This window comes from Oncorhynchus kisutch, linkage group LG12, assembly GCF_002021735.2.
Source record: "Oncorhynchus kisutch isolate 150728-3 linkage group LG12, Okis_V2, whole genome shotgun sequence".
Classification (NCBI taxonomy): domain Eukaryota; kingdom Metazoa; phylum Chordata; class Actinopteri; order Salmoniformes; family Salmonidae; genus Oncorhynchus; species Oncorhynchus kisutch.
Genome location: NC_034185.2, coordinates 56,435,388 through 56,460,201, shown reverse-complemented (window position 1 = coordinate 56,460,201; position 24,814 = coordinate 56,435,388). Strand labels below are relative to the sequence as shown.

At 45.1% G+C, this 24,814-nt stretch overlaps 1 protein-coding gene and 1 pseudogene across 2 annotated transcripts; one reads left to right on the top strand and one right to left on the bottom strand.

Moving 5' to 3' along the window:
- Positions 1-1,250: 1,250 nt before the first annotated feature.
- LOC109878635 (glutamyl-tRNA(Gln) amidotransferase subunit B, mitochondrial-like) lies at positions 1,251-18,400 on the bottom strand. Its single transcript, XM_031837861.1, is given in 14 exon segments — positions 1,251-1,623; positions 2,450-2,551; positions 2,553-2,588; positions 3,682-3,760; positions 4,795-4,928; positions 5,286-5,478; positions 6,028-6,072; positions 8,042-8,126; positions 10,751-10,864; positions 11,977-12,099; positions 12,955-13,153; positions 16,478-16,591; positions 16,780-16,933; positions 18,210-18,400. Coding segments are annotated over 14 exon segments (1,671 nt in total). The 5' UTR covers positions 18,377-18,400; the 3' UTR covers positions 1,251-1,497.
- A 130-nt stretch (positions 18,401-18,530) lies between these two features.
- LOC109878631 (dCTP pyrophosphatase 1 pseudogene) lies at positions 18,531-20,063 on the top strand (annotated as a pseudogene). The gene has a single exon (XR_002253404.2). The product of XR_002253404.2 is annotated as a dCTP pyrophosphatase 1 pseudogene (transcript).
- Positions 20,064-24,814: the final 4,751 nt, after the last annotated feature.

The window sequence follows — 24,814 nt, the reverse complement described above, 5'->3', positions numbered from 1 at the left end:
CATCCATTTTAGATGCCAGCGGTGACCTTGTCAGGTTACTCCAGTGTGTATTCTTCTGTCATTAAAGTCAGAGGTTCCAAGGAATTATTTGAATAAAGACATGTATTGTATTCTTTATAATACGTTTTTATTGAAGAACAGAAATATGTCATGTGTTTTGACAGCTTCTCTACCCAAATGTATATTTTAGCTTCACCTCGGCAAATGCAAAACACAGGGAAAACACATTTTTTCTTTCCGCTTCTTTCGCCCAGAAGTGGTTGTGTTTTCAATGGTTTGTTCAGTGGACTCCACTGGCCTCGTTTAGTAAACAATCCCCCCTCTATCCCTGTTCATACCTGGTTCTAACATGCAGCCTTTGTCCTCATCTTTTCCAATTCTGATTCTGGCCACATTTATGGACGATTAAAAAACGCATTGTGATCAGATCGAAGTCTACACGGACAAGATCAGGACGAATGTTAACAGCAGGTATAAACAGGGCTTCTGACAGCCATTCATCCAGTAACCCAGCTTCTGTTCAAAACTAGGTCTTCTTCACAGGCACTGAAACAGCAGCCAGCCACAAACCCTCTTTTTTTTAATCAAGAAGTCCAATTGTGTTATGTACAATACTTCTTATATAGGTCACTGCATACGGCATTCAATAGAAACAAAGGGGATGAATGGGAGGCAACTACCTACTTTACCAAACTGAAGTCACATGCACACAGCCAACCAGTATTGAATTACCGCATGATTTGACAAAACTCAATATTCAAGCCAACTGAATGTAAGAGATGCCTATCTCTAGAGACAAGCATAGAAGGCTAAACGATAGAGATGTATCTCCTTCACTTGACAGCCACAAGGGGGCGCTCACTACTCATGACTACTTCCTCTCTCTCCTCTGACTGAACACTGACCTCTAAATCATTCCTAATCCGATCCATTTTAGAGGGAGTATCAGGAGATACATTGCATATAGTACTTCAGTCCTCTGTTGCTCTCCTGATTCATTTCAGTGCTGCCAGAGGACAGTGATAAAAGCAGAAAGATGACTTCTGGGACGACTCCCAAACTGCCTGGTAATGGGCCATACCTTTATTAGCTGTGTTCGCCATTGGTGGGTTCAGAGTGTTCCAAACTGCAAAGGGATTCCAGAATGGCTCTGTTTAAAGTGTGATTATCATGGAGGATGTGTATGCCATTCCCTTGACAGTTTTAGATGAAGTGTGTGTTTGGGAGGGGATAAGTGGGCACACTCCAAAGAGAATTAGAATATATTTATGTACACAAATAAAAGTTACAATACAACAACTTAAAGGCGGTTACGGTGCCAGAAGACAACATGAGAGACAGTTGATTTAGCAACAATAATCCTCTTGACCAGAGGACATTAACTATGATGAAGCCATAATGATGTCATGCTTTCTGCCTCTTGAACCAGTTTGATATTCCACCAGGCATGTCAAGGTTGAGGCAGTCAAGGTGGCCACAGACAGTGTTAGTTAGTCCTCAGGAGGTCTTCTGCTCCAGGATGGCCCGTACCAGGACTGGGTCAGCCCTGCCTTTCGTCTCCTTCTGGACCAGACCCATGAGCTTGTTCAGAACCTTCTTGTTCCCACTGCGGATGGCTTGGACCTGTAGGAGGAACAGTAACAGCAGCATAAGTCACAAATACTTACGTTTGCATTTAGTTTATTGATCATCAACAGAATTCTATCAAGACTGGCTACTAGTAAAAAGTCAATGACCCTGTACACTCCAAGCTCCTCATTAAGCTCAGGGACCTGGGTCTGAACACCGCCCTGTGCAACTGGGTCCTGGATTTCCTGACGGGCTGCCCCCAATGTGGTGACGGTAGGAAGCAACACCTCCACTTCGCTGATCCTCAACACGGGGGCCCCACAAGGGTGTGTGCTCAGCCCCCTCCTGTACTCCCTGTTCACCCATGACTGCGTGGCCAGCACACCTCTAACTCAATCACAACACAACAGTAGTAGGCCTGATTTCCAACAATGACGAGACAGCCTACAGGGAGGAGGTGAGGGCCCTGGAGGAGTGGTGCCAGAAAAATAACCTCTCTCTCTCCTAATGACAACAATGAAGGAGCTAATCATGGACTTCTGGAGACACAAACTTAGTGGAGAAGGTGAAAAGCTTCAAATTCCTCGGCTTACACATCACTGACAATCTGAAATGGTCCACCCACACAGACAGTGTGGTGAAGAAGATGCACCAGCGCCTCTTCAATCTCAGGAGGCTGAAGTAATTTGGCTTGGCCCCTAAGACCCTCACAAACGTTTACAGATGCACAATTGCTGTCGGCCTGAATCACCGCCTGGTACGGCAACTGCACCGCCTCTAACCGCAGGGCTCTTCAGAGGGTGGTGTGGTCTGCCCAACGCATCACCAGGGGCAAACTACCTGCCCTCATTGTGGCAGCTCTTGCCCAGGTTGGCCGCACCTGGTCTGGGTGTGAGTCCACCACCTTCTGGCAAATGCTGTGGATCTCTGTGCTGTCGTTGACCATACCCTGGTCCTGCTCCTTGACGATCTCCTTGACGATCTGTTTTACCTGGGGTCTTCCACAGCTCCTGGAACACCTGTATGGAGCAATGAAACACTCAGGTTAAACCTCAATTAAAAATGATAATATACGCTGAGGGTACAAAACATTAAGGACACCTTCCTAATATTGAGTTGCACCCCCTTTTGCCCTCAGAACAGCTACAAATCATCAGGGCATGGACACTACAAGGTGTTGAAAGCGTTCCACAGGGATGCTGGCCCATGTTGACTCCAACGCTTCCCACAGTTGTGCCAAGTTGGCTGGATGTCTTTTGGGTGGTGGACCATTCTTTTTTTTGGGGGGGGGGGGATTTTTACCCCTTTTTCTCCCCAATTTCGTGGTGTCCAATTGTTGTAGTAGCTACTATCTTGTCTCATCGCTACAACTCCCGTACGGGCTCGGGAGAGACGAAGGTTGAAAGTCATGCGTCCTCCGATACACAACCCAACCTAGCCGCACTGCATCTTTACACAGCACGCATCCAACCCGGAAGCCAGCCGCACCAATGTGTCGGAGGAAACACCGTGCACCTGGCAACCTTGGTTAGCGCGCACTGCGCCCGGCCCGCCACAGGAGTCGCTGGTGCGCGATGAGACAAGGACATCCCTACCGACCAAGCCCTCCCTAACCCGGACGACGCTAGGCCAATTGTGCGTCACCCCATGGACCTCCCGGTCGCGGCAGAGCCTGGGCCGCGAACCCAGAGCTGGCGCTGCAGTACAGCGCCCTTAACCACTGCGCCACCCAGGAGGCCGGTGGACCATTCTTGATACACATGGGAAACGGGTTGAGTGTGAAAAACCCAGCAGCTTTGCACTTCTTGACACACTCAAACAAGTGCGCCTGTCAACTACTACCATACCCTGTTCAAAGGCACTTAAATCTATTGTCTTGCCCTTTCACCCTCTGAAGGCTTAAAAATCTTTCTTTAACCAGTCTCCTCCCCTTCATCTATACTGATTGAAGTGGATTTAACAAGTGACCTCAATAAGGGATCAAAGCGTTCACCTGGATTCACCTGGCCAGTCTGTCAGGGAAAGTGTTAATATTTTGTACACTCAGTGTAGTAACACATATGGACTTTGCATTAAATGTTTAGGATGTTATGCCATCTTGTTATCTCTCACCTGCTTGGCGATAGAAGAAGAGATTTGTCCATTCTCCTGGAGATTCAGTATCTGGGCTAGAGCTTGAGGAGAGATCGGACTGAGAGAGGGAGCGAGCGAGAGACATATGAGAGAGAGACAGATATGAGAGACACAGATATGAGAGAGACACATATGAGAGAGACACAGATATGTGAGAGAGAGAGAGGCAGATATGAGAGAGAGCAAACGAGCGAGAGAAGGAAGAGAGAGAGAGAGATATGAGAGAGAGAAGGCACAGGAGATGTCATTAGACCCAGTCTATCCTCTCCTGTGTGATGGTGTCTATCTACCCCGGAGTCACTGTGCTTATAATGAGAGGCTATTTGGCCCCATCTCTCTCTGTGACAGCCCATTGCCACCTACATGGCACATGATCATCACTGCTGTCACCAATCCCCGAGTCAGACACACACTGAGCCAGAAACACACAGTCACATACACACTGACTGAGTTATGAACGGAAATATGGCTAAACAAACAACAAACACGCGAATCCACACATAGTCAACATCCACTCTCACTTTCTTCAAAACGACAAAAAGGCACACAAACACCCACCCATCCACTAGTTCTCAGACAAAGACATAAAACAAAACACATCATACTTTACTCTGTTTGATCAGTCTTAGAACAGTCTGGAGTGTAGGATAAAAACAGTCATATAGAAAAACAACTCAAAACACTCAGCTTATTACCCAGATATATTCTCTATTCACATTCACTGTCTGCCATAGTAATAACGGAAGGAATCAACATGAAGATGGATAGGAAACATCGCAGGGAAAAAGCACATAAATGATGCTTCCAGTATGGAAATGATTTCAGGCCTCCGTCTAGCCAAGATGTTGGATCCTGAGATAGGATCTTCAACATGGGGTTTGAAGTCAACGCAAGACTGAAAAGAGTCGAACAGAGGAGGAGGAGGAAGGGGAGGAGAGACACATGATAGGAGTTCGGGAGGAGGGGAGAGAGAAGAGGGCGAAACAAGATGAAGGATGTAGAGGAAGAATGATAGGAATGAGGTGGAGAGAAGAAAGAGAATGACTGAGGCTAGAGTAGGACACAGAGGATGAGGACGACTGAGTGTCTCACCTCTGGCTGACACTCAGGTTCTGTTGATGGAGGAGGCCCTGCAGCTCGTTCATCACCCAGCCAATCACCTTTCTCGGCCCAGCCTTGGTCTCCCTGACGACGGCCTCAAAGTAGTCCATCAGCCCGTCCTCATTCTACAACAGGAGGCCGAATGAAACACACGCAATGATACTGTATATACAACAATCTACTGCGCCTTGCTGGACAGAGGCAGAAGCACAGACAGGGTAACTGGCTTTGCAAGAATAGGTTACTTTGGGTAGTTATTAAATTGAGAGACAGTGAGGGAGAGAGTACAATGGAGAGATAAAGGAAGGGGGAGAGAGGGGGAGCAGAAACGAGTGCCAGAAAATGGGAGGGAGAGAGACAGACAGAAAGACAGAAGATGAAAGCCAGAGAGATGGAGTGAGAAACCTACCTACCATCAACTATAATTAACTTGCTCAGTTGGACGTAAACAGACACACCTACATACTGTAGTAGTCACTCACCACCAGGGTGAAGCTGTGTTCGGGGAGGATGCCGTATGTCTCCACCAGCCTCTGCCTCCTGACGCTGGGCAGCTCCGGCAGCCTCTCCCTCACCTCCTCCAGAACCACCACCTGGCTGGGGGCAACACCAGGGGGGGCTGTAGAGCACGCCTCGTACACCATCAGAGGAGGCAGGTTGGGCTCCGGCATGAACCTGGAGGGGGGGGGGGAGAAAGATGGAGAGCGAAAGGAGAAAGAAAAGGTGGGAGAGAGAAGAGAGTAGAGAGAGCGAGGGGAGAGAGAAGAGAGAGGAGAGGTGGGAGTGCATGTGTGACAGAGGGAGCACCCAGAGCGAGCACAGTTAAAGACAACAGAGGAGAGAGGGAGCGAGAAAGAGAGGCAGGAGTGAGATAAGAGAAGATGGAGAGGGAGCTGTTATCAGCAGTAGAGAAAGATAAGAGCGGAGTGCTGGCTGTATCTCTGCAGGCCTCTTAGACGACACAATCACAACACAACGGTAGTAGGCCTGTGTGTCACACGGTCAGACAAAGGGCTGTCTCCTCTACACACACACACACATACACTTGTGTGGCTGCGTCACACACACATACACTTGTGTGACGATGACCTCTCTCCTCTCCATCCTGTCTCGCTCCCCCTCTTCTCTCCATGCAGGCCCTACAGCGGTGATCGTATCATACCACACACCATGCTGGAGGCTGTGCTGCTAGAACATACTGAAGTGAATATGAGTTGTACTCACCTGTAGTCCTGAAGGCCCTCCTTGTCTCTCATTGGAATGGTGTGACTGTAAAACAGAGGGACACATGTTATGGCTTTGAGGTACTGTATAACAATAGTGTTTCGCTCGTTACAACAGTTACTACGGCAAATTGTTCATGTTGAAGAGGCTGTAACTATGGGCGAGGGCCACAGGTGTGAGGTGAGGGGCCCCGAGTCATTCTGTGTATTTCTGGACCATGACAGAGCTGTGGGCCTTTGCTGTCAAACACACTCCATCAGGCCCAGCGCGCACACACACACGCACACGATGGTGTTATAGGCAGGTTGATGTTTATTGTCATGAGTCTTGTCCTGGAGGCAGAACTGCGCGATTTCCCCTTAGATAGGCCAGCTGCAAAGTCAAAATGGGCTTTTTGTTCTTAATTTAAGGTTAGTGTTAGGCATCAGGATATTAGCAGTGTGGTTAAGGTTAGGTTTAAAATCAGATTTGATGACTTTGTGGCTGTGCCAGCTATTAACTGCTCTGCAGAGCTGCCTCCAGAACAAGATTCATGACGAAACATGCTAACTTGCGCATTAGAGGCAGGCCCCAGCTGTGTGAAGAGCAGCTCATTTCATGGGCTTTACAACCCTCGCTAGCAAGCTGATCCACAACACCAGACACTGACTGACTCCAAGTGGCCTCATTCATCATCCTTAGTTACTAAAACGTTTTCAAATTAAACCTCAGAAGAGAGAATGTCTTGAGATCAAATATCACACTGGAGATGGCAATACAGTGTTTAACTTCTTATGGCTGCAGGGGGCAGTATTGAGTAGCTTGGATGAAAAGGTGCCCATTGTAAACGGCCAGCTCCTCAGTCTCAGTTGCTAATATATGCATATTATTATTAGTATTGGATAGAAAACACTCTAAAGTTTCCAAAACTGTCAAAATATTGTATGTGAGTATAACAGAACTGATATTGCAGGCGAAACCCTGAGGAAAATCAAACCAGGAAGTGGCTTCTATTTTGAAAACTCCATGTTCCATAGCCTCCCTTTGCTCCATTTAAAGGGATATCAACCAGATTCCTTTTCCTATCGCTTCCTCAAGGTGTCAACAGTCTTCAGACATAGTTTCAGGCTTTTATTTTGAAAAAATGAGCCAGAAAGATAACATCGCGTCAGGTGGTTGCATGAGTTTTGCTCGCGCAACAGAGTTTGGGCTGCCATTGCCTTTCCCTCTCCTATTGATAAAGACATTTGCGGTTGATATAATATCGATTATATATTTTAAAAACAACCTGAGGATTGATTATAAAAAACATTTGACATGTATCTGTGGACATTACGGAAACTATTTGGAATTTGTCTGCGTTGTCGTGACCGCTCTTTCCTGTGGATTTCTGAACATAACGCGCCAAACAAACAGAGGTATTTTGGATATAAAAAATAATCTTTATGGAACAAAAGGAACATTTATTGTGTAACTGGGAGTCTCGTGAGTGAAAACATCCGAAGATCATCAAAGGTAAACGATTCATTTGATTGCTTTTCTGATTTTCGTGACCAAACTACTTGATGCTAAGTGTACATAATGTTTTGTCGAGCGATCGATAAACTTACAAACGCTTGGATTGCTTTCGCTGTAAAGCATATTTTCAAAATCTGACATGACAGGTGGATTAACAAAAGTCTAAGCTGTGTTTTCCTATATTGCACTTGTGATCTCATGAATATAAATATTTTTTGTGATATTCATTGAATGTGGGGCATTGCAATTCAGCGGTTGTTGATGACAATTATCCCGTTAACGGGATTGCAGCCATAACAAGTTGATTATGGGGAGGGGGGGGGGGGGTGGTATCTGACCCAAATAATTATTAAAACCCTAAAGAGACGCATCCTGTGTACATTGTACCGTATCCTGCGAAACATCATATTCTTAGTCAATAGACATTTTTGACATGTTATCAGAAACACTCTCACTGTAACATAATGGGACTTGTCGGCATGACTTGGTTCGAGGGTTGGTTCTAGAAGCCTCTTACCCAGTCTTGCCATCAAACGACCGTGTCTCGTTCTGCACTGTGCCGCCGCTCTCCAGGACAAACATCTGTCTCTGGATCTCATAGTCTGTTGATGAATACACACGCACACACCAGGCCTGATCAGAAACAAGCATCCAGCCAACTGGCACGGTGTTAGATCCTCCCAACATCTGCCATGACACATGGCCATGCCTGAAGTCTCCTAACTGCTGCTACATTAGTTCTCTGTGACAAACGACTATCTGGAGTTTTGACTTTTAAAAACCCTTTATCACTTCTCTGCACTAAGCTAAAATGGAAGTCTACTCTTGGGATAAATAATGAAAGCGGCCAAGTCACTTCGTATCACACGAACTGTTAATGGCCTGCTGCTCCTGGTGAAGAATTTCAATGGCCCCTATGACTCTCCACCGTCTCCAGTATGTTGGAGAGAAAATATTTTTTTTTGATGGGAAACTCTGTAGAAGTGGAATTAGTGTTGATGGGAAATCTATTGTTCTGTAGAAAGCCAATTTAGCCTAAGTTAGGCATGCAAACTGTGTGCTCAGTTGTTCACTGAAACAAATGGTCAATAAAGTTGTATTCTATATCGTCCTGAGTTTGTGTGGGTAGGAAAGGCCTCGTGCTTTCTAGTCCATGTTAACTATCCCTGTACACTAAATGTCTCTTCAGAAGCCTTTCCATCTTCAGTTCCTGTCAACAGAAAGCCTGTTTCTCTGATTCCTGTGGGCGGAGAGAGTGACGACTGCCTTCAGGAATAAAACACCTCAGAAAGAACAAATCATGGAAAGGCGTATGAAGTTGAGACAAGAGGAAGTTTTGGCAATTACTTCACTGAGTTGTCTGAGAGAACATTTACACAGGCGAAGACAGATAAGGCCGGTTTATGTGTGTGTGTGTGTTTGTGCCTCATGGTGTCTCTAATCTTTGACTCCCAGTTTGACTTGCAGTGCACGCATAATTACACAGCCCTCCGTCAGACGACTGTTTCAGAAAGATGACAGCCCATGAAAAGGATTCCATGCTGTTCGCTCTTTTTCTCTCTTTCTGTGTGTGTGTGTCTATATTTCCCTGAGTGTTCATCCAACTAGCTCATTCCAGACCCACTGGGTCGTGACCGCTTCACTTCAGTACCTCCACTAAACCCCCACCAATGCCAATGAGGATATACCCTTCACACACTATTGTGCCAACCTGAACCAAACTGTTCTGGCTCAGATATTGTCTATTCACATGGTCCTTTTCAGCACGGTTCCAGCAACTATGGTGAAGGCTTCAACCAGGCCAGCTCAGTACAGCTTGGTTTGGCTCGGCTCAGTTTGGCCAGAGACACTATAATATAGTCTATATAATGACGAGATGGTCTTGTCTCTGCCCTAACAATGGGAGTAGTTGTCGCAAAGGCAGAAAGGCAGGCAGATACACGTGTGAACAATAGACAATAGACCCAAATTAGTATGTGGAAAACCACTTAAAATTTGTGGACACCAGTTGCTGACAGGTGTATAAAATTGAGCACAAACTCAAGCAAGCATTAGCAGTAGAATGGCCTTACTGAAGAGCTCAGTGACTTTCAACGTGGCACTGTCATAGGATGCCACCTTTCCAACAAGTCAGTTTGTCAATATTCTGCCCTGCTAGAGCTGCCCCGGTCAACTGTAAGTGCTGTTATTGTGACGTGGAAATGTCTAGGAGCAACAACGGCTCAGCCACAAAGTGGTAGGCCACACAAACTCACAGAATGGGACCGGCGAGTGCTGTAGAGCGTATAAATCATCTGTCCTCGGTAGTAACACTCACTACCAAGTTCCAAACTGCCTCTGGAAACTTCAGCACAATAACTTTTCGTCAGGAACTTCATGAAATGAGTTTCCAGACTGAGCAGCCGTTTGGCGGATGCCAGGAGAACGCAACCTGCCCCATTGCATAGTGCCAACTGTCAAGTTTGTTGGAGGAATAATGGTCTGGGGATGTTTTTCATGGTTCGTGCTCGGCCCCTCTGTTCCAGTGAAGGGAAATCTTAACGCTTCGAGTTCTAGACGATTCTGTGCTTCCACTTTGTGGCAACAGTTTGGGGAAGGCCCTTTCCTGTTTCAGCATGACAATTCCCCCGTGCACAAAGCGAGGTCCATACAGAAATGGTTTGTCGAGATCGGTGTGGAAGAACTTGAATGGCTTGCACAGAGCCCTGACCTCAACCTCATCGAACACCTTTGGTATGAATTGGAACGCCGACTGTGAGCCAGGCCTAATCACCCAACATCAGTGCCAACCTCACAAATGCTGTTGTGGCTGAATGGAAGCAAGTCCCTGCAGCAATGTTCCAACATCTAGAGGAAAGCCTTCCCAGAAGGGTGGAGCCTGTTATGGCAGCAAAAGGAGGGACCAACTCCATATTAATGCCCATGTGAGATGTTCGACGAGCAGGTGTCCACATGCTTTTGGCCATGTAGTGTATATCAGTACAACCAGTAACAACCTAAACATTATGCAACTTCTATTAGGTCAAACAAGCCTCACTTAGCAAATTTTCTATCACATTTTTTTTCTTACCAGATCCGACACTCTCTCATAGACCTCCATACAAAAACAATCCCCACTTGGTGTACTTATCGCTGCATTCTCGCGTGGACAGATTGACGCGAGTGGAGCTTCTCGCTTCGCCTCTGGTTTGGCTCAGTATTGTGAAAAGCCCTCTGCAGCACTCACCTATGGCCCTGGCCAGGTTGCGGGCACTGTTGATGTTCTTAACCTCAGTCCTGATGCCCCAAGGATCCCCAGGTCTGTGGACAGACACGTTGGCATCCACTCTCAGCTGGCCCTCTATAGGAAGAGAGAAGGTATGAGACAGATGTCCCTCTATAGGAAGAGAGAAGGTATGAGACAGCTGTCCCTCTATAGGAAGAGAGAAGGTATGAGACAGCTGTCCCTCTAAAGGAAGAGAGAAGGTATGAGACAGATGGCCCTCTATAGGAAGAGAGAAGGTATGAGACAGCTGGCACTCTATAGGAAGAGAGAAGGTATGAGAAAGCTGGCCCTCTGTAGGAAGAGAGAAGGTATGATACAGCTGGTCCTCTATAGGAAGAGAGAAGGTATGAGACAGCTGGCACTCTATAGGAAGAGAGAAGGTATGAGAAAGCTGGCCCTCTGTAGGAAGAGAGAAGGTATGATACAGCTGGTCCTCTATAGCAAGAGAGAAGGTATGAGACAGCTGGCCCTCTATAGCAAGAGAGAAGGTATGAGACAGATGTCAATACAGAGGCTCACTGGATGTTTACTTTTTGCCAAAAACAAGAAAAGAAAAAGAAACCGTTAGTTGTATTAGTACAATGTAAATAAAATATTATATTAATAATGATAGGTTAATAATTTAATATGTATATATTTTTTTTACCTAACGTTCTAATATATTTTTAGGGTGCCTGTCAGTCACAGGCCCTTACAATCGTCCTAACCCCCCCCCCCCCCCCCCCAATATGGCGCCCCTGTGTCCAATGCAGGCCTCCCCACCAGCCATGTTTCCCTGGTGTGTTAGTGAGTGTGAGTGTGTGTCCAATGCAGGCCTCCCCACCAGCCATGTTTCCCTGGTGTGTTAGTGAGTGTGTGTGTGTGTCCAATGCAGGCCTCCCCACCAACCATGTTTCCCTGGTGTGTTAGTGAGTGTGTGTGTGTGTGTGTGAAATGCAGGCCTCCCCACCAGCCATGTTTCCCTGGTGTGTTAGTGAGTGTGTGTGTGTGTCCAATGCAGGCCTCCCCACCAGCCATGTTTCCCTGGTGTGTTAGTGAGTGTGTGTGTCCAATGCAGGCCTCCCCACCAGCCATGTTTCCCTGGTGTGTTAGTGAGTGTGTGTGTCCAATGCAGGCCTCCCCACCAGCCATGTTTCCCTGGTGTGTTAGTGAGTGTGTGTGTGTGTGTCCAATGCAGGCCTCCCCACCAGCCATGTTTCCTTGGCAGGTCCCTAGAGCCTGCAGTATGAGCTGCATCTCTCTGACGGCTGCTGCTGCCTCCTCTCCACAGCTCATGTCTGGCTCCATCACCAGCTCCATCAGACCCACACCTGGAGGGAGAGAGAGATGTTACATACACTCCCCATATGCCTACATAGAACAGGGACTAACTAGCCAAATCCTATCTAGATCTGTATATACTAGTTGGAGCTCTGTGGTAGACTCCTCTTGGAGTCTATGAGTGTTTGAACTCTATGGTACCTGCTCTGTTGAGGTACACCGATGGGAAGCTAAACTCCACCTACCTGCTCTGTTGAGGTACACTGATGGGAAGCTAAACTCCACCTACCTTCTCTGTTGAGGTACACCGATGGGAAGCTAAACTCCACCTACCTGCTCTGTTGAGGTACACCGATGGGAAGCTAAACTCCATCTACCTGCTCTGTTGAGGTACACCGATGGGAAGCTAAACTCCACCTACCTGCTCTGTTGAGGTACACCGATGGGAAGCTAAACTCCACCTACCTGCTCTGTTGAAGTACACCGATGGGAAGCTAAACTCCACCTACCTGCTCTGTTGAGGTACACCGATGGGAAGCTAAACTCCATCTACCTGCTCTGTTGAGGTACACCGATGGGAAGCTAAACTCCACCTACCTGCTCTGTTGAGGTACACCGATGGGAAGCTAAACTCCACCTACCTGCTCTGTTGAGGTACACCGATGGGAAGCTAAACTCCACCTACCTGCTCTGTTGAGGTACACCGATGGGAAGCTAAACTCCACCTACCTGCTCTGTTGAGGTACACCGATGGGAAGCTAAACTCCACCTACCTGCTCTGTTGAGGTACACCGATGGGAAGCTAAACTCCACCTACCTGCTCTGTTGAGGTACACCGATGGGAAGCTAAACTCCACCTACCTGCTCTGTTGAGGTACACCGATGGGAAGCTAAACTCCACCTACCTGCTCTGTTGAGGTCTATAAGGGTCTGGTTCCTGTAGTCATCGTGGAGGCTCTTGCCACTGTCCTGCTCTAACTGGATCTGTTTGATCCTGACACTCTTGGTGACCACCTCGTTCCTCTTACGGCCCCCCAGGTGACTGTAGGTCAGGGTGCCGTCCACCGCGATGGGCAGCCTCTGTTGGGTGATCTGGTAGCCCGCCTGGATGGAGGAAACACATGAAACTAGAAAAGGTCAATTCTGTGTGCTTGCTTCAGCAGTCTAAATGTGTCTCATTTATCAGGTATGTAATAGCCTGGTCTCATATGCTGTATAAACTTGACATTTGGCATGACAACGATTATAGGTATTACCTATAGAGGACTCCTCGCAAACAGATCTGGGACCAGGCATTGGTATTTAATTACATCCACTATATAATACAATTAAGTCATTTATATTATAGTCACGATAGGAAAACATGGGGTTAATTCCGAAATAAACTTGGCCTGCATAATCAACGATTTACCATTACAATTAACTTGGAAATAACCTTAAATATTTCAAGGGGTCAAGAGTGGTATGAACAAAATAGCAATCCATGCATTAAACATGAGCTAAGATCCAGCCATTAGTTAGTTACTTTGGGGGGATAATAGGTCCCTAAAACTGGTTACTCCAACTCATTATTATGCGGTTGGAATATTATTGTTGTTTCGTTGAGAGGGGTTCAAAGTCACAAAAGCGAACTGAATGAATATTTTATCTGTTCTCTAATTCTGAAGTGCCACTGTGCTGGCTGCCGCTATTCCACAAGTGAGTACGGTAGCACTATGTCCCGTTGCCACGGCAACCGTCGCTAGGAAAGACTAAACATGCATCATACTTACTGGCATGCCGACGAAGAAAAAGAAAGGGAAGGAATAAATATGAGCAACACAAGAAAAAGGAGAGAAAAAAGTGAATTAGCCATAACCATCTGGTGTGTTGTACTGTACCTGATCAACAAGCACAAGCATAATGGACCACGGGAGACATTCCATTTTGTCTCAGCGGTGTACTATAAATACAGGATTATAGCATTAAAAGATGCTGATTTCTCCCTTTCTAGAATAATCCATTCTCTCATAGAGCTCTGTCAGTGTCAATGCAAATGTAATTCATTAGCGCAAGTGCCTCCTAGTTAGCATACTGTATGCATTGCTGTTCACACACAGGCTACGTTAGTTAGCTTAGCACCCACCAAAATGGTGGACCATTTACAATCCCGGCATAATCAGTGAAGACGTGTTGGTGCTTTGTATAATGAAGGGCAGCTGAAGTTGGATGCAGACCAGTGGTGGTATAAAACTGCTACTGGAAGCCTCTGGGTCCTTGTAGTCACACCCCAGCCCCAAAGCCTAATGAGCAGTCTGGTATTAAAGCACTCAGTCGGTTCAGGAAAGTAAATCCAAACCTGAGAGCTCTCTCTCCAACTAGACTGCTATTTGTCATTTTCAGATTCAGTTCGCCGAATCTAAGCCGACTTCAACGGATTCATGATTCGATGCACTAAACCTATTCCCCTCTACAACCCTTGATTAAACTAGCCCTACCTATTGTACATCCACGTCCCCACAAACAGATCCATTTGAGTCATTAAATAGTCGTCAGAGACAACGTCTGCACAGAAGACACCCCAGAAAAGTATAATTATGCATATCCGCTAGTAGCTTAGTGTGAAGCTGCTGGTGCATGTTATTAAGAAGAGGCTAGCTGTTATAACAGAACACCTGCCTGCCACTTCAATTCATTCCTGCTGCTGGTCAGGCAAGCGCATCATAAATCATGTAATGAGCAGCAGTGCGTTCGTTGTGTGAAATTAAATCATGGAACACATCAATAATGCACAACTATATATGTGTTCTTAATAAATGCATGTTTTTTTATGTCCTCGTTCTCTCTACTTCCATAGGCTGCTAGTAAAATAATTGAATAGAGAAGGTGCTGCTTAATGCTTCACTCATCGTGGCTATTATTTTCTCTCTCTACATATCATGAAGAGAGCATGAACATCCCTCCCAACTGAATTTAACACATTAGCATGATTCATTATGCAACACAGGCCTTTTTACTCTCCATCCCTGTTCCCTGTCTATGTCCCGGGCCTGGTAAAACACAAGTGTTGTCTACAGGGTAAGCAAAAAACATATTTATAAGCATTGGTACCACTTGTGGGCACGGTGAACATTTAAAACTTAACTGGCACTATCGTTTCAACAGCGCATGTTTTAACATAACCCAATGTAGCCCAAAGAGAGAGGTGATGCAACACTCAGTAAGCGGACCGAAAATCTACAACGGGGAAACAAGATGAGGTGGGATTTGGGAATAATCCTTCAGCTTCCTGCTGGGATTTCACCCCTGGGATACATGTCGGCGTTTTTGAAATCAATAATCTACCTCTGCTGTGGGGAGGGATTATGCAGCTGTAGCCTCACGATAACATTATTACCAATGAATCTGACTGCTGGGTTCGAAAGACAACTCAATCTTCTAACAATCTAGGCTTGGCAGGCCTTGTGTTGATCATATGCTTCCATTCTAAAGAACTAGAATTACTTAGGCCATCTAGTTCATTTCTTAATTGACAAGATATTGACGTACCATAACATTAAGACAACTGCAACGACAACCCGACGATCCACAATCCATTCCCTGACCACACAAAATAAACCTCACAAGCTACTCTATTGGTCATTAGACATGACCTTGACCTTAGGACAAAGTTAGGGAAGCTTTTTAAACTCTTCATTCATCGAATACAGGAAAGGTATGGATTGCACTGGAACAGACAAATCTCCTAGCTGTCTTGTCATTTTCTTGAGAGTGGAAAGTCCCATTATGGTATAATACCGCTAAGGCACTTAAATTATTCAAATTCATCCTTTTTCTGTCCACAATTTCTCATCATCAGCTCGTCAAGAGTAATGTCAGGGTCATTTCTTTCTACATAGGTCACATTAAGCTAGGGCTGCCCATCTCTCCAAAGTAAAGTGAAACTTTTTAGGAGGCTTTGTTGGGCAATTGCTATTGAATCTCTTCGACTCTTCCAATGACATGTCTTGATGTCAAGGTCATAAAATGTCAGTCATAAAATTACCCAGGAGCGCCTGGCAGCAAGGTGAGGGTGAATATCACTTGGCCACGACGTGATTTCTAACAGCTAACAGATTGCAGGAAACAGCAGCTGTCATTTGGCTAGATATCGCTGGCACTAAGCTTTTCTGCCGGTTTAGCAAGACTTGTCACTATTAAATGATAGCCTAGCTCAGGGACAGGGAGGAAGTAAAATGGGAACGTTACTTTGGGGAGAGATGGCGGCTTTGACCGATGAGAGCTACTTATTAATAGGGGAGTAAGTTGTCACCTCTGTGATTTAGGCCGGGTTACTGTATTCAATAACTTTGTAAAAACTGCTGATGTAGCCTAAAAAGGGCTTTTAGAAATAAATGTGATTGATGATTGCTTGTGATTGGAGGACAGATGGGGTCCGGGTTGACTTACAGGAAGGTCAGCGTAGAAGTAGTGCTTCCTGTCAAAGAGAGACTTCCTGTTGATGGTACAGTTAAGGGCCAAACCTGTCATCACTGCAGCCTCCACACATCGTCTGTTCAGCACCTGAGGAGGAAGAGGAAAGGAACTTAGACCTACTTGGTCAAATGACTATGTACACCGACATATTGTAGGCTAGGTTACATAGACCAGATTATGTTATGATGGACAACAACTGTATTATTACGCAACGAATAGACCAACAGCCTTTATTGACATGAGGCATGTTTATCATCAGATGCACTATAACTTACAGGTAGAGTTCCAGGTAAGGAGGCATCAAAGAAGGACACCAGGGAGTTAGGTGGAGCCTGGAACCCGACCCGGGAGCCAGAAAACAGCTTGGTGTTGGAGTGGATCTGAGCATGGATCTCCAGACCCACCACACCTACCAGCTCCCGGGGAGCACTAGAAGCACACAATCACAGTCAGAGAAATGAACACATACAAATGGGAGGCCACCATATCAACTCCACCATTTCATTTTCTGAACTGACTAATAGACTGGACTTATGAATAGCTAACTGCCAGGGTTCTCTGTTATAGGAGTTTAGATGTGGGTCATTAATTACAGTGCAGCATTTTAGACAGTTCTGTTTGTTGACTTATTTCCGCGTTCAAAACAGGGAACTCTGGAAATCTCTGACTTGAGTGCGTTCAAAACAACTGGGAACTGGGGGAAAACGAGCTCCGATTGGGAGAAAAAATAATCGTTATGAACAGTCATCCAACTCTGAACTATTTCACTGGTCACCCCCAAAGCCAATTCTTTATTCGGTCGCCTGTCCTTCCAGTTCTCTGCTGCCAATGACTGGAACGAACTGCAAAAATCACTGAAGCTGGAGACTCATATCTCCCTCACTAGCTTTAAGCACCAGCTGTCAGAGCAGCTCACAGCACCTGTACATAACTAATCTGTAAATAGCCCATCCAACTACCTCATCCCCATACTGTTGTTTATTTTGCTCATTTGCACCCCAGTATCTCTACTTGCACATCTATCACTCCAGTGTTTAATTACTATATTGTAATTATTTCACCACTATGGCCTATTTATTGCCTACCTCCCTTGTCCTACCTCCATTGCACACTTTTCTATTGTATTATTGACTGTATGTTTGTTTATTCCATGTGTAACTCTGTGTTGTTGTTGTTGTTGTTGTTTGTGTCACACTGCTTTGCTTTATCTTGGCCAGGTCGCAGTTGTAAATGAGAACCTGTTCTCAACTAGCCTACCTGTTTAAATAAAGGTAAAATAAAAAAACTCGGGCCTCTTTCTAGAGCCCCGACTTTCCGACCTAAATATCACTGACGTCATGAGTTCCCAGTTGTTTTGAATGCGGCATATCAGCACAACTTTAGTGACATCATCATACCTAATCAAAGTCATTCAGAATCTCTGTGAAGACAACCTGTGAGGATGCTCTGAAGGCAGAGAGGGGTAAGAAGGACAATATTGACATATTTATAAGGGAGGCTATCATGCAGACGACTAGCTATACATAAACTGCATTCAGGTTTTTAACTAACAGCAATGTTTGCAACGTCTAAATACGGAAGGGGATGTGGTTATGAATGATGTGCGACTGTCGTCCTCGCTAACTAGCACAGGCGCGCACACGATACACAAACAGTGCACATTAGTGCGAGCTAGCTAACGTTAGCATTCACTCCGTGGACCTACCTTTTCGGTTTTGTTTGGGCTTGACTCTGGCATCGGGAGACAAACATACATATTCTCCTTATCACACACCAATTGTGCCTTTGGTAAGTAATCGTTGGATAAAATATTGCAATTTGTTTATTCATATTACATAGCAGTGCAGTCATTCCTGCAGAGGAGCCTGCCATGTTTAGCCTTTCTGTTTAGGGTATTATGGTAGTTGTAGTCATAGTAAACTTAGTTTCACACAAAATCCGAGGGCACGTGCATTTAGGAAAACTCAACACCCCACAATGTAACACTTCAAGCAACCCATATTTCGAATTTCCGGCGATTTATGTTACACCTTCCGGCTACAAGAGTGGCGGGAGTTTTACCCAGATTGTTGTCGAGGTTGGTTGTTTACAGCGAATTAAGTGTTGATCCGTGCAATAGTTTGGTGTAAAATTGACAAAGCAATGACAATGAACGGCGATGGAGTGCATGGACTGAACGGAGAGACGGTGGCCCTATCTGAAGCTAAACACATCAATGGCACTCCTAGCAAGTCAAAAATAGCCTGTGAAAACGGCGAGGCAGACATCCACGCTGCCAAGCGAAATGGAACTAAGAGAAGAACCCCATCTGATACGTTCTCCTTCACTGCCGAACCTACCATCGATGACATACGACGGATGCAAGCGGAATTTACTGACGAGCGAGACTGGAACCAGTTCCACCAACCCCGCAACCTCCTGCTAGCTATGGTCGGAGAAGTGGGCGAGGTATCTGAGCTTTTCCAGTGGCGTGGCGAGGTGACTGAAGGACTTCCCGGCTGGACCGACTCCGAGCGCGAGCACCTGGCACATGAACTCAGCGACGTCCTCATCTACCTAGTTGAGTTGGCCGAGAAATGTCATATCGATTTACCCCAAGCAGTGCTGCGCAAAATGGCCCTAAATAGGCTGAAGTACCCAGCCAGCAAGGTGCATGGCTCGTCTAAGAAGTACACCGAATACAAGGACTGAGCGAGTGCATGCTGCCATGCCCAAATGGCGCAATGAACACACCCCTGCATTTACAAAGTAGACGAGAACTGAAAAATACTGTTCAACTTCAGTTAATGGCAATGGGTAATGTTTATACAATCTTGTATTTAGGGCACTACTGTATCTCAATAGTTGGTCAAACTGCCCTTAGCTGCTTTTAGTTTTATAAAGTGCGTTTTAAATCCAGTGTTTTTCTTTAACTATATGGGTGTTCATCTTTTGACTGACCTCTGATGCTTTTTTCGTTTTGACTGTTCCCCAAAGTCAAATTGTAAGAAGTCCATTTTATTTTTCATAGTATGAGTAACTACATTTAAATCTCTTAAATCCATATTGTTGTCAATGATCGATGGAAGCTATGTTCTTTTGTTGCTTTAAATTCAATGCATGTGTGCGACTGATAGAATCTTCTGCCCAAAAGTAAAAGTGCCTTCAACTATACTTGCTGTCCTGCAGATGCTATGTAATTTATGTATATTGACTCTGTAATGCATTTAATCAATCAGATGTAATCACTATTGCCTTATTTACTTCCCTGGGAAATGAGCTACAAAGGGAAATGGGGAGATTAGCACACGCACACAACGCTACTATGGGAGATGAGGGAAATTAGTGAGTTACTCTTGTAGCGGTTCATTTTGATAAGCAGTCTGTTAAACAGTAGTGTTTCATGGCCCCAGGCCTATGGTTAGCGATCCAATATGTAGGCTAGCCAGTGTATATTTGGACACATCCCATGGTTTAATGAGCTACAAGTATACTGAAAAATGCAACAATTTCAAAGATGTTACTGAGTTGTAATTCATATGAGGATATTAGTTGATTGAAATAAATAAATTCATTAGGCTCTAATCTATGGATTTCACATGACTGGGAATACAGATATGCATCTATTGTCACAGATACTTTTTTTTAAAGGGTAGGGATGCGTACTCCGTATCTGGCGTAACAACCATTTGCCTCAAAAAGTGCAACACATCTCCTTCACATAGAGTTGATTAGGCTGTTGATTATGGTCTGTGGAATGTTGTCCCACTCCTCTTCAATGGATTTGCGAAGTTGCTGGATACTGTCGTACATGTCAATCCAGAGCATTCAAAACATGCTCGGTGGGTGAGCATGCAGGCCATGGAAGAACTGGGATGTTTTCAGCTTCCAGGAATTGTATACAGGTCCTTGAGATATGGGGCTGTGCATTATCATGATGAAACATGAGGTGGTGGCGGCAGATGAATGGCATGACAATGGGCCTCAGGATCTTGTCACGGTATCTGCATTCACATTTCCATAGGTAAAATGCAATTGTGTTCATTGTAGCTTATGCCTGCACATTCCATAACCACACCGCCACCATGGGGCGCTCTGTTCACAATGACATCAGCACACCGCTTGCCCACACAACACCATATACGTGGTCTGCAGTTGTGAGGCTGGTTGGACATACTGCCAAATTCTCTAAAATGACTTGATGTGGCTTATGGTAGTTTAATGTTAATTTCTCTATCTAGCAACAACATCCAATTACACGCTCCCTCAAAACCTGAGATACACCTGCCTATCGAACATCTCATTCCAAAATCATGGGCATTAATATGGAGTTGGTCCCACCCTTGCTGCTATAACAGCCTCTATAACATCCACTAGAGGTTGAAACATTGCTGCGGGGACTTGCTTAAATTCAGCCACAAAAGCATTAGTGAGGTCATGCACTGATGTTGGGCCTGGCTCGCAGTCGGCGTTCCAATTCATACCAAAGGTGTTTGATGGGGTTGAGGTCAGGGCTCTGTGCAGGCCAGTCAAGTTCTTCCACACCGATCTCGACGAACCATTTCTGTATGGACCTCACTTTGCACAGGGCCATTTTCATGCTGAAACAAAGGGCCTTCTCCAAACTGTTGCCACAAAGTTGGAAGCACAGAATTGTCAAGAATGTCATTGTATGCTGTAGCGTTAAGATTTCCCTTCACTGGAACTAAGGGGCCTAACCCGAATCTTGGGAAACAGCCCCAGACCATTATTCCTACTCCACCAAACTTTACCGTTGGCACTATGCATTGGGGCAGGTAGCATTCTCCTGGCATCCGGCGAACCCAGATTCGCCCGTCGGACTGCCAGATAGTTAAGCATGATTCATCACTCCAGAGAACGCGTTTCCACTTCTCCAGAGTCCAATGGCGGCGAGCTTTACGCCACTCCAGCCAATGCTTGGCATTGCGCATGGTGATCTTAGGCTTGTGTGCGGTTTCTCAGCCATGGAAACCCATTTCATGAAGCTCCCAACGAACAGTTATTGTGCTGACATTGCTTCTAGAGGCAGTTTGGAACTCGGTAGTGAGTGTTGCAACCGAGGACAGATGATTGTTACACGCTTTAGCCCTCGGCGGTCCCACAGGCCACAACAGGTGTGGCTGAAATAACCAAATCCACTAATTTATACTTTTGTATATACAGTTGAAGTCGGAAGTTTACATACACTTAGGTTGGAGTCATTAAAAGTAGTTTTTCAAACACTCCACAAATTTCTTGTTAACAAACTATAGTTTCAGCAAGTCGGTTAGGACATCTACTTTGTGCATGACAAAAGTCATTTTTACAACAATTGTTTACAGATTATTTCACTTATAATTCACTGTATCACAATTCCAGTGGGTCAGAAGTTTACATACACTAAGCTGACTGTGCCTTTAAACAGCTTGGAAAATTCCAGAAAAAAACGTCATGGCTTTAGAAGCTTCTGATAGGCTAATTGACATAATTTGAGTCAATTGGAGGTGTACCTGTGGATGTATTTCAAGGCCTACCTTCAAACTCAGTGCCTCTTTGCTTGATATCATGGGAAAATCAAAAGAAATCAGCCAAGACCTCAGAAAAAAATGTGTAGACCTCCACAAGTCTGGTTCATCCTTGGGAGCAATTTCCAAACGCCTGAAGGTACCACGTTCATCTGTACAAACAATAGTACACAAGTATAAACGCCACTGGACCAAGCAGCCGTCATACCTCTCAGGAAGGAGACATGTTCTGTCTCCTAGAGATGAAAGTACTTTGGTGTATCATGTTGTGGGGGTGCTTTGCTGGAGGGACTGGTGCACTTCACAAAATAAATGGCATCATGAGGCAGGAAAAGTATGTGGATATATTGAAGCAACATCTCAAGATATCAGTCAGGAAGTTAACGCTTGGTCTTCCAAAATGGACAATGACCTCAAGAATACTTCCAAAGTTGTGGCAAAATGGCTTAAGGACAACAAAGTCAAGGTATTGGAGTGGCCATCACAAAGCCCTGACCTCAATCCTATAGAAAACTTGTGGGAAGAACTGAAAAAGCATGTGTGAGCAAGGAAGCCTACAAACCTGACTCTGTTACAACAGCTCTGTCAGGAGGAATGGGCCAAAATTCACCCAACTTATTGTGGGAAGCTTGTGGAAGGATACCCAGAACGTTTGACCCAAGTTAAACAATTTGAAAGCAATACTACCAAATACTAATTGAGTGTATGTAAACTTCTGACCCACTGGGAATGTGATGAAATAAATAATTCTCTACTATTTTCCTGACATTTCACATTGTACAAGGGTACAATACTGATAATTGACTGTATTTGCTCAGGATATGAATACATTTAGGGCAACCCTAGTTTGACTAGCCTGGTCCCTGATTTGTTTCTGCCATTTTGCCAACTACTATCCTTGTAGCTGTGTGGGCTAATATAGTCAACATGTTTGCCTTTGGGTAAGTTGAGCCAATGACCATGTGGTAAATTGAGCAAAATTATGTGTTGAGGTAACAACTGGGCCTGGCATATGTTATGTTTGAAAAATGATTAGAAGACAAAAAGCGATTGTTTTGAATTGTGTTTGGGAAAGAGAGACATGTTTTAGTAGTAATATTTCATTCAGTACAGAAATTTGAAGGTGGTTTAACTTACCCTGTCCCTCAGCTCAACTTACCACATACCCAGGGTAAATTGTGCCAAGACACCACTTTTTTTGGACAAGCTATATTTACATGAATTCTGATTATTTCCATGGATACACAACATCCTGAAATATATGGAGATATCTTTGTTAGGGGCCTCCCGAGTGGTGCAGTGGTATAAGACATTGTATCGCAGTGCTAGCTGTGCCACTAGAGATTCTGGGTTCGCGACCGGGAGACCCATGGGGCAGCGCACAATTGGCCCATTATCGTCCGGGTTAGGGGAGGGTTTGGCCAGCAGGGATGTCCTTGTCCCATCGTGCACTAGCGACTCCTGTGGCGAAAACTCTTTTTCCCTTGACAGAGTGATGAATATTATTTTTTGTTTTACATTTAACCTTTATTTAACTAGGCAAGTCAGTTAAGAACAATTTCTTATTTAGAATGACAGCCTACCCTGGCCAAACCCGGACGACGCTGGGACAATTGTGCGCCGCCCTATGGGAATCCTAATCACGGCTGGATGTGATACAGCCTGGATTCGAACCAGGGACTGCGATGCAGTGCCTTTGACTGCTTGTGCCACCCATTTAATCCCACTCTCCCCTAGCAGCCATACTGAATAGCAATGAAGGAAGCAATGTGGTCGAAGGAACATTACTTCCAGATTCACAAGAGACAACCCACCCCTTTGGCTGTGAGATTGATTTCACCCTGCTACCTGCCTGGGACATTTCCACACAAATTGAATAGTACTAGCAAACCAAGAATGTGTCAGCCAGGCCCAGGAGTTATGCTGTTATAGGCTCACACCATGCTAGAAAATGATAATAAATTGTGCATTGCATCTCAGGAAAGTTTACCTCAGGCTATGGGGTATGCTATGGTGCAGCAAATCAACATTTGCAGCATTCACACAGAGTGCCATGGTTTCAATATGGTCAGTGCTAATTGGGATCCTTGGGAAGTCCCTACACCTTAACCCTAACCTAACCTAACCTAGCACGGACCGTTTCTATATAAACACAATTTGTTTAGAGGAGTTGCACTTAAGAAGTGTTAAAAACTTCAGAAATAGGAGAGTCCATAAGTGAAAATACAGCCTGGACCCAGATCTGTTTGTGCGGACTTGGCGTGACACACAGCTACAAGGATGCACTTTCATGCTAGGTTTAGGACCTCATATTGAAGCTTATAGAGACCCCAACTGATGTATAGAACACTCTTAGAATGATCTACTTTGGTTTAGATAAGTGTCATGAAACCTCTAACAAACTCAACTCTGGACCTCGGAGCCAGTTCCACTGCTTATTATTATTCTTACCCTCTAATCAGGGACGGATTTAGATCTGAGACACCAGGCGTGTGCAATTAATTATCAGGTAGAACAGAACCTGCAGTTTCTAACACAGTCAATTCATTTGACTTTTTAGACCTAACTTGCTTACCACTTTTTCCATGTGGTTTCTTCTTTCATTGACTCCACGAAAGGATGACCTTTTAGGTCAATTTATTAATTTTGTGTATGGTTTCCTAGAAACACGGGTTTCTCAACGTATCCTTTTGGCTCAATTTCCCCTGCTCTCCCCTATAGCTCCGCTTTGTGGTACCTGTTATTTCTCTGAGAGTTGGGGTCTTTACCCGCAGCCACAGTGACAGAGCACGAGACGTTCTCTGTC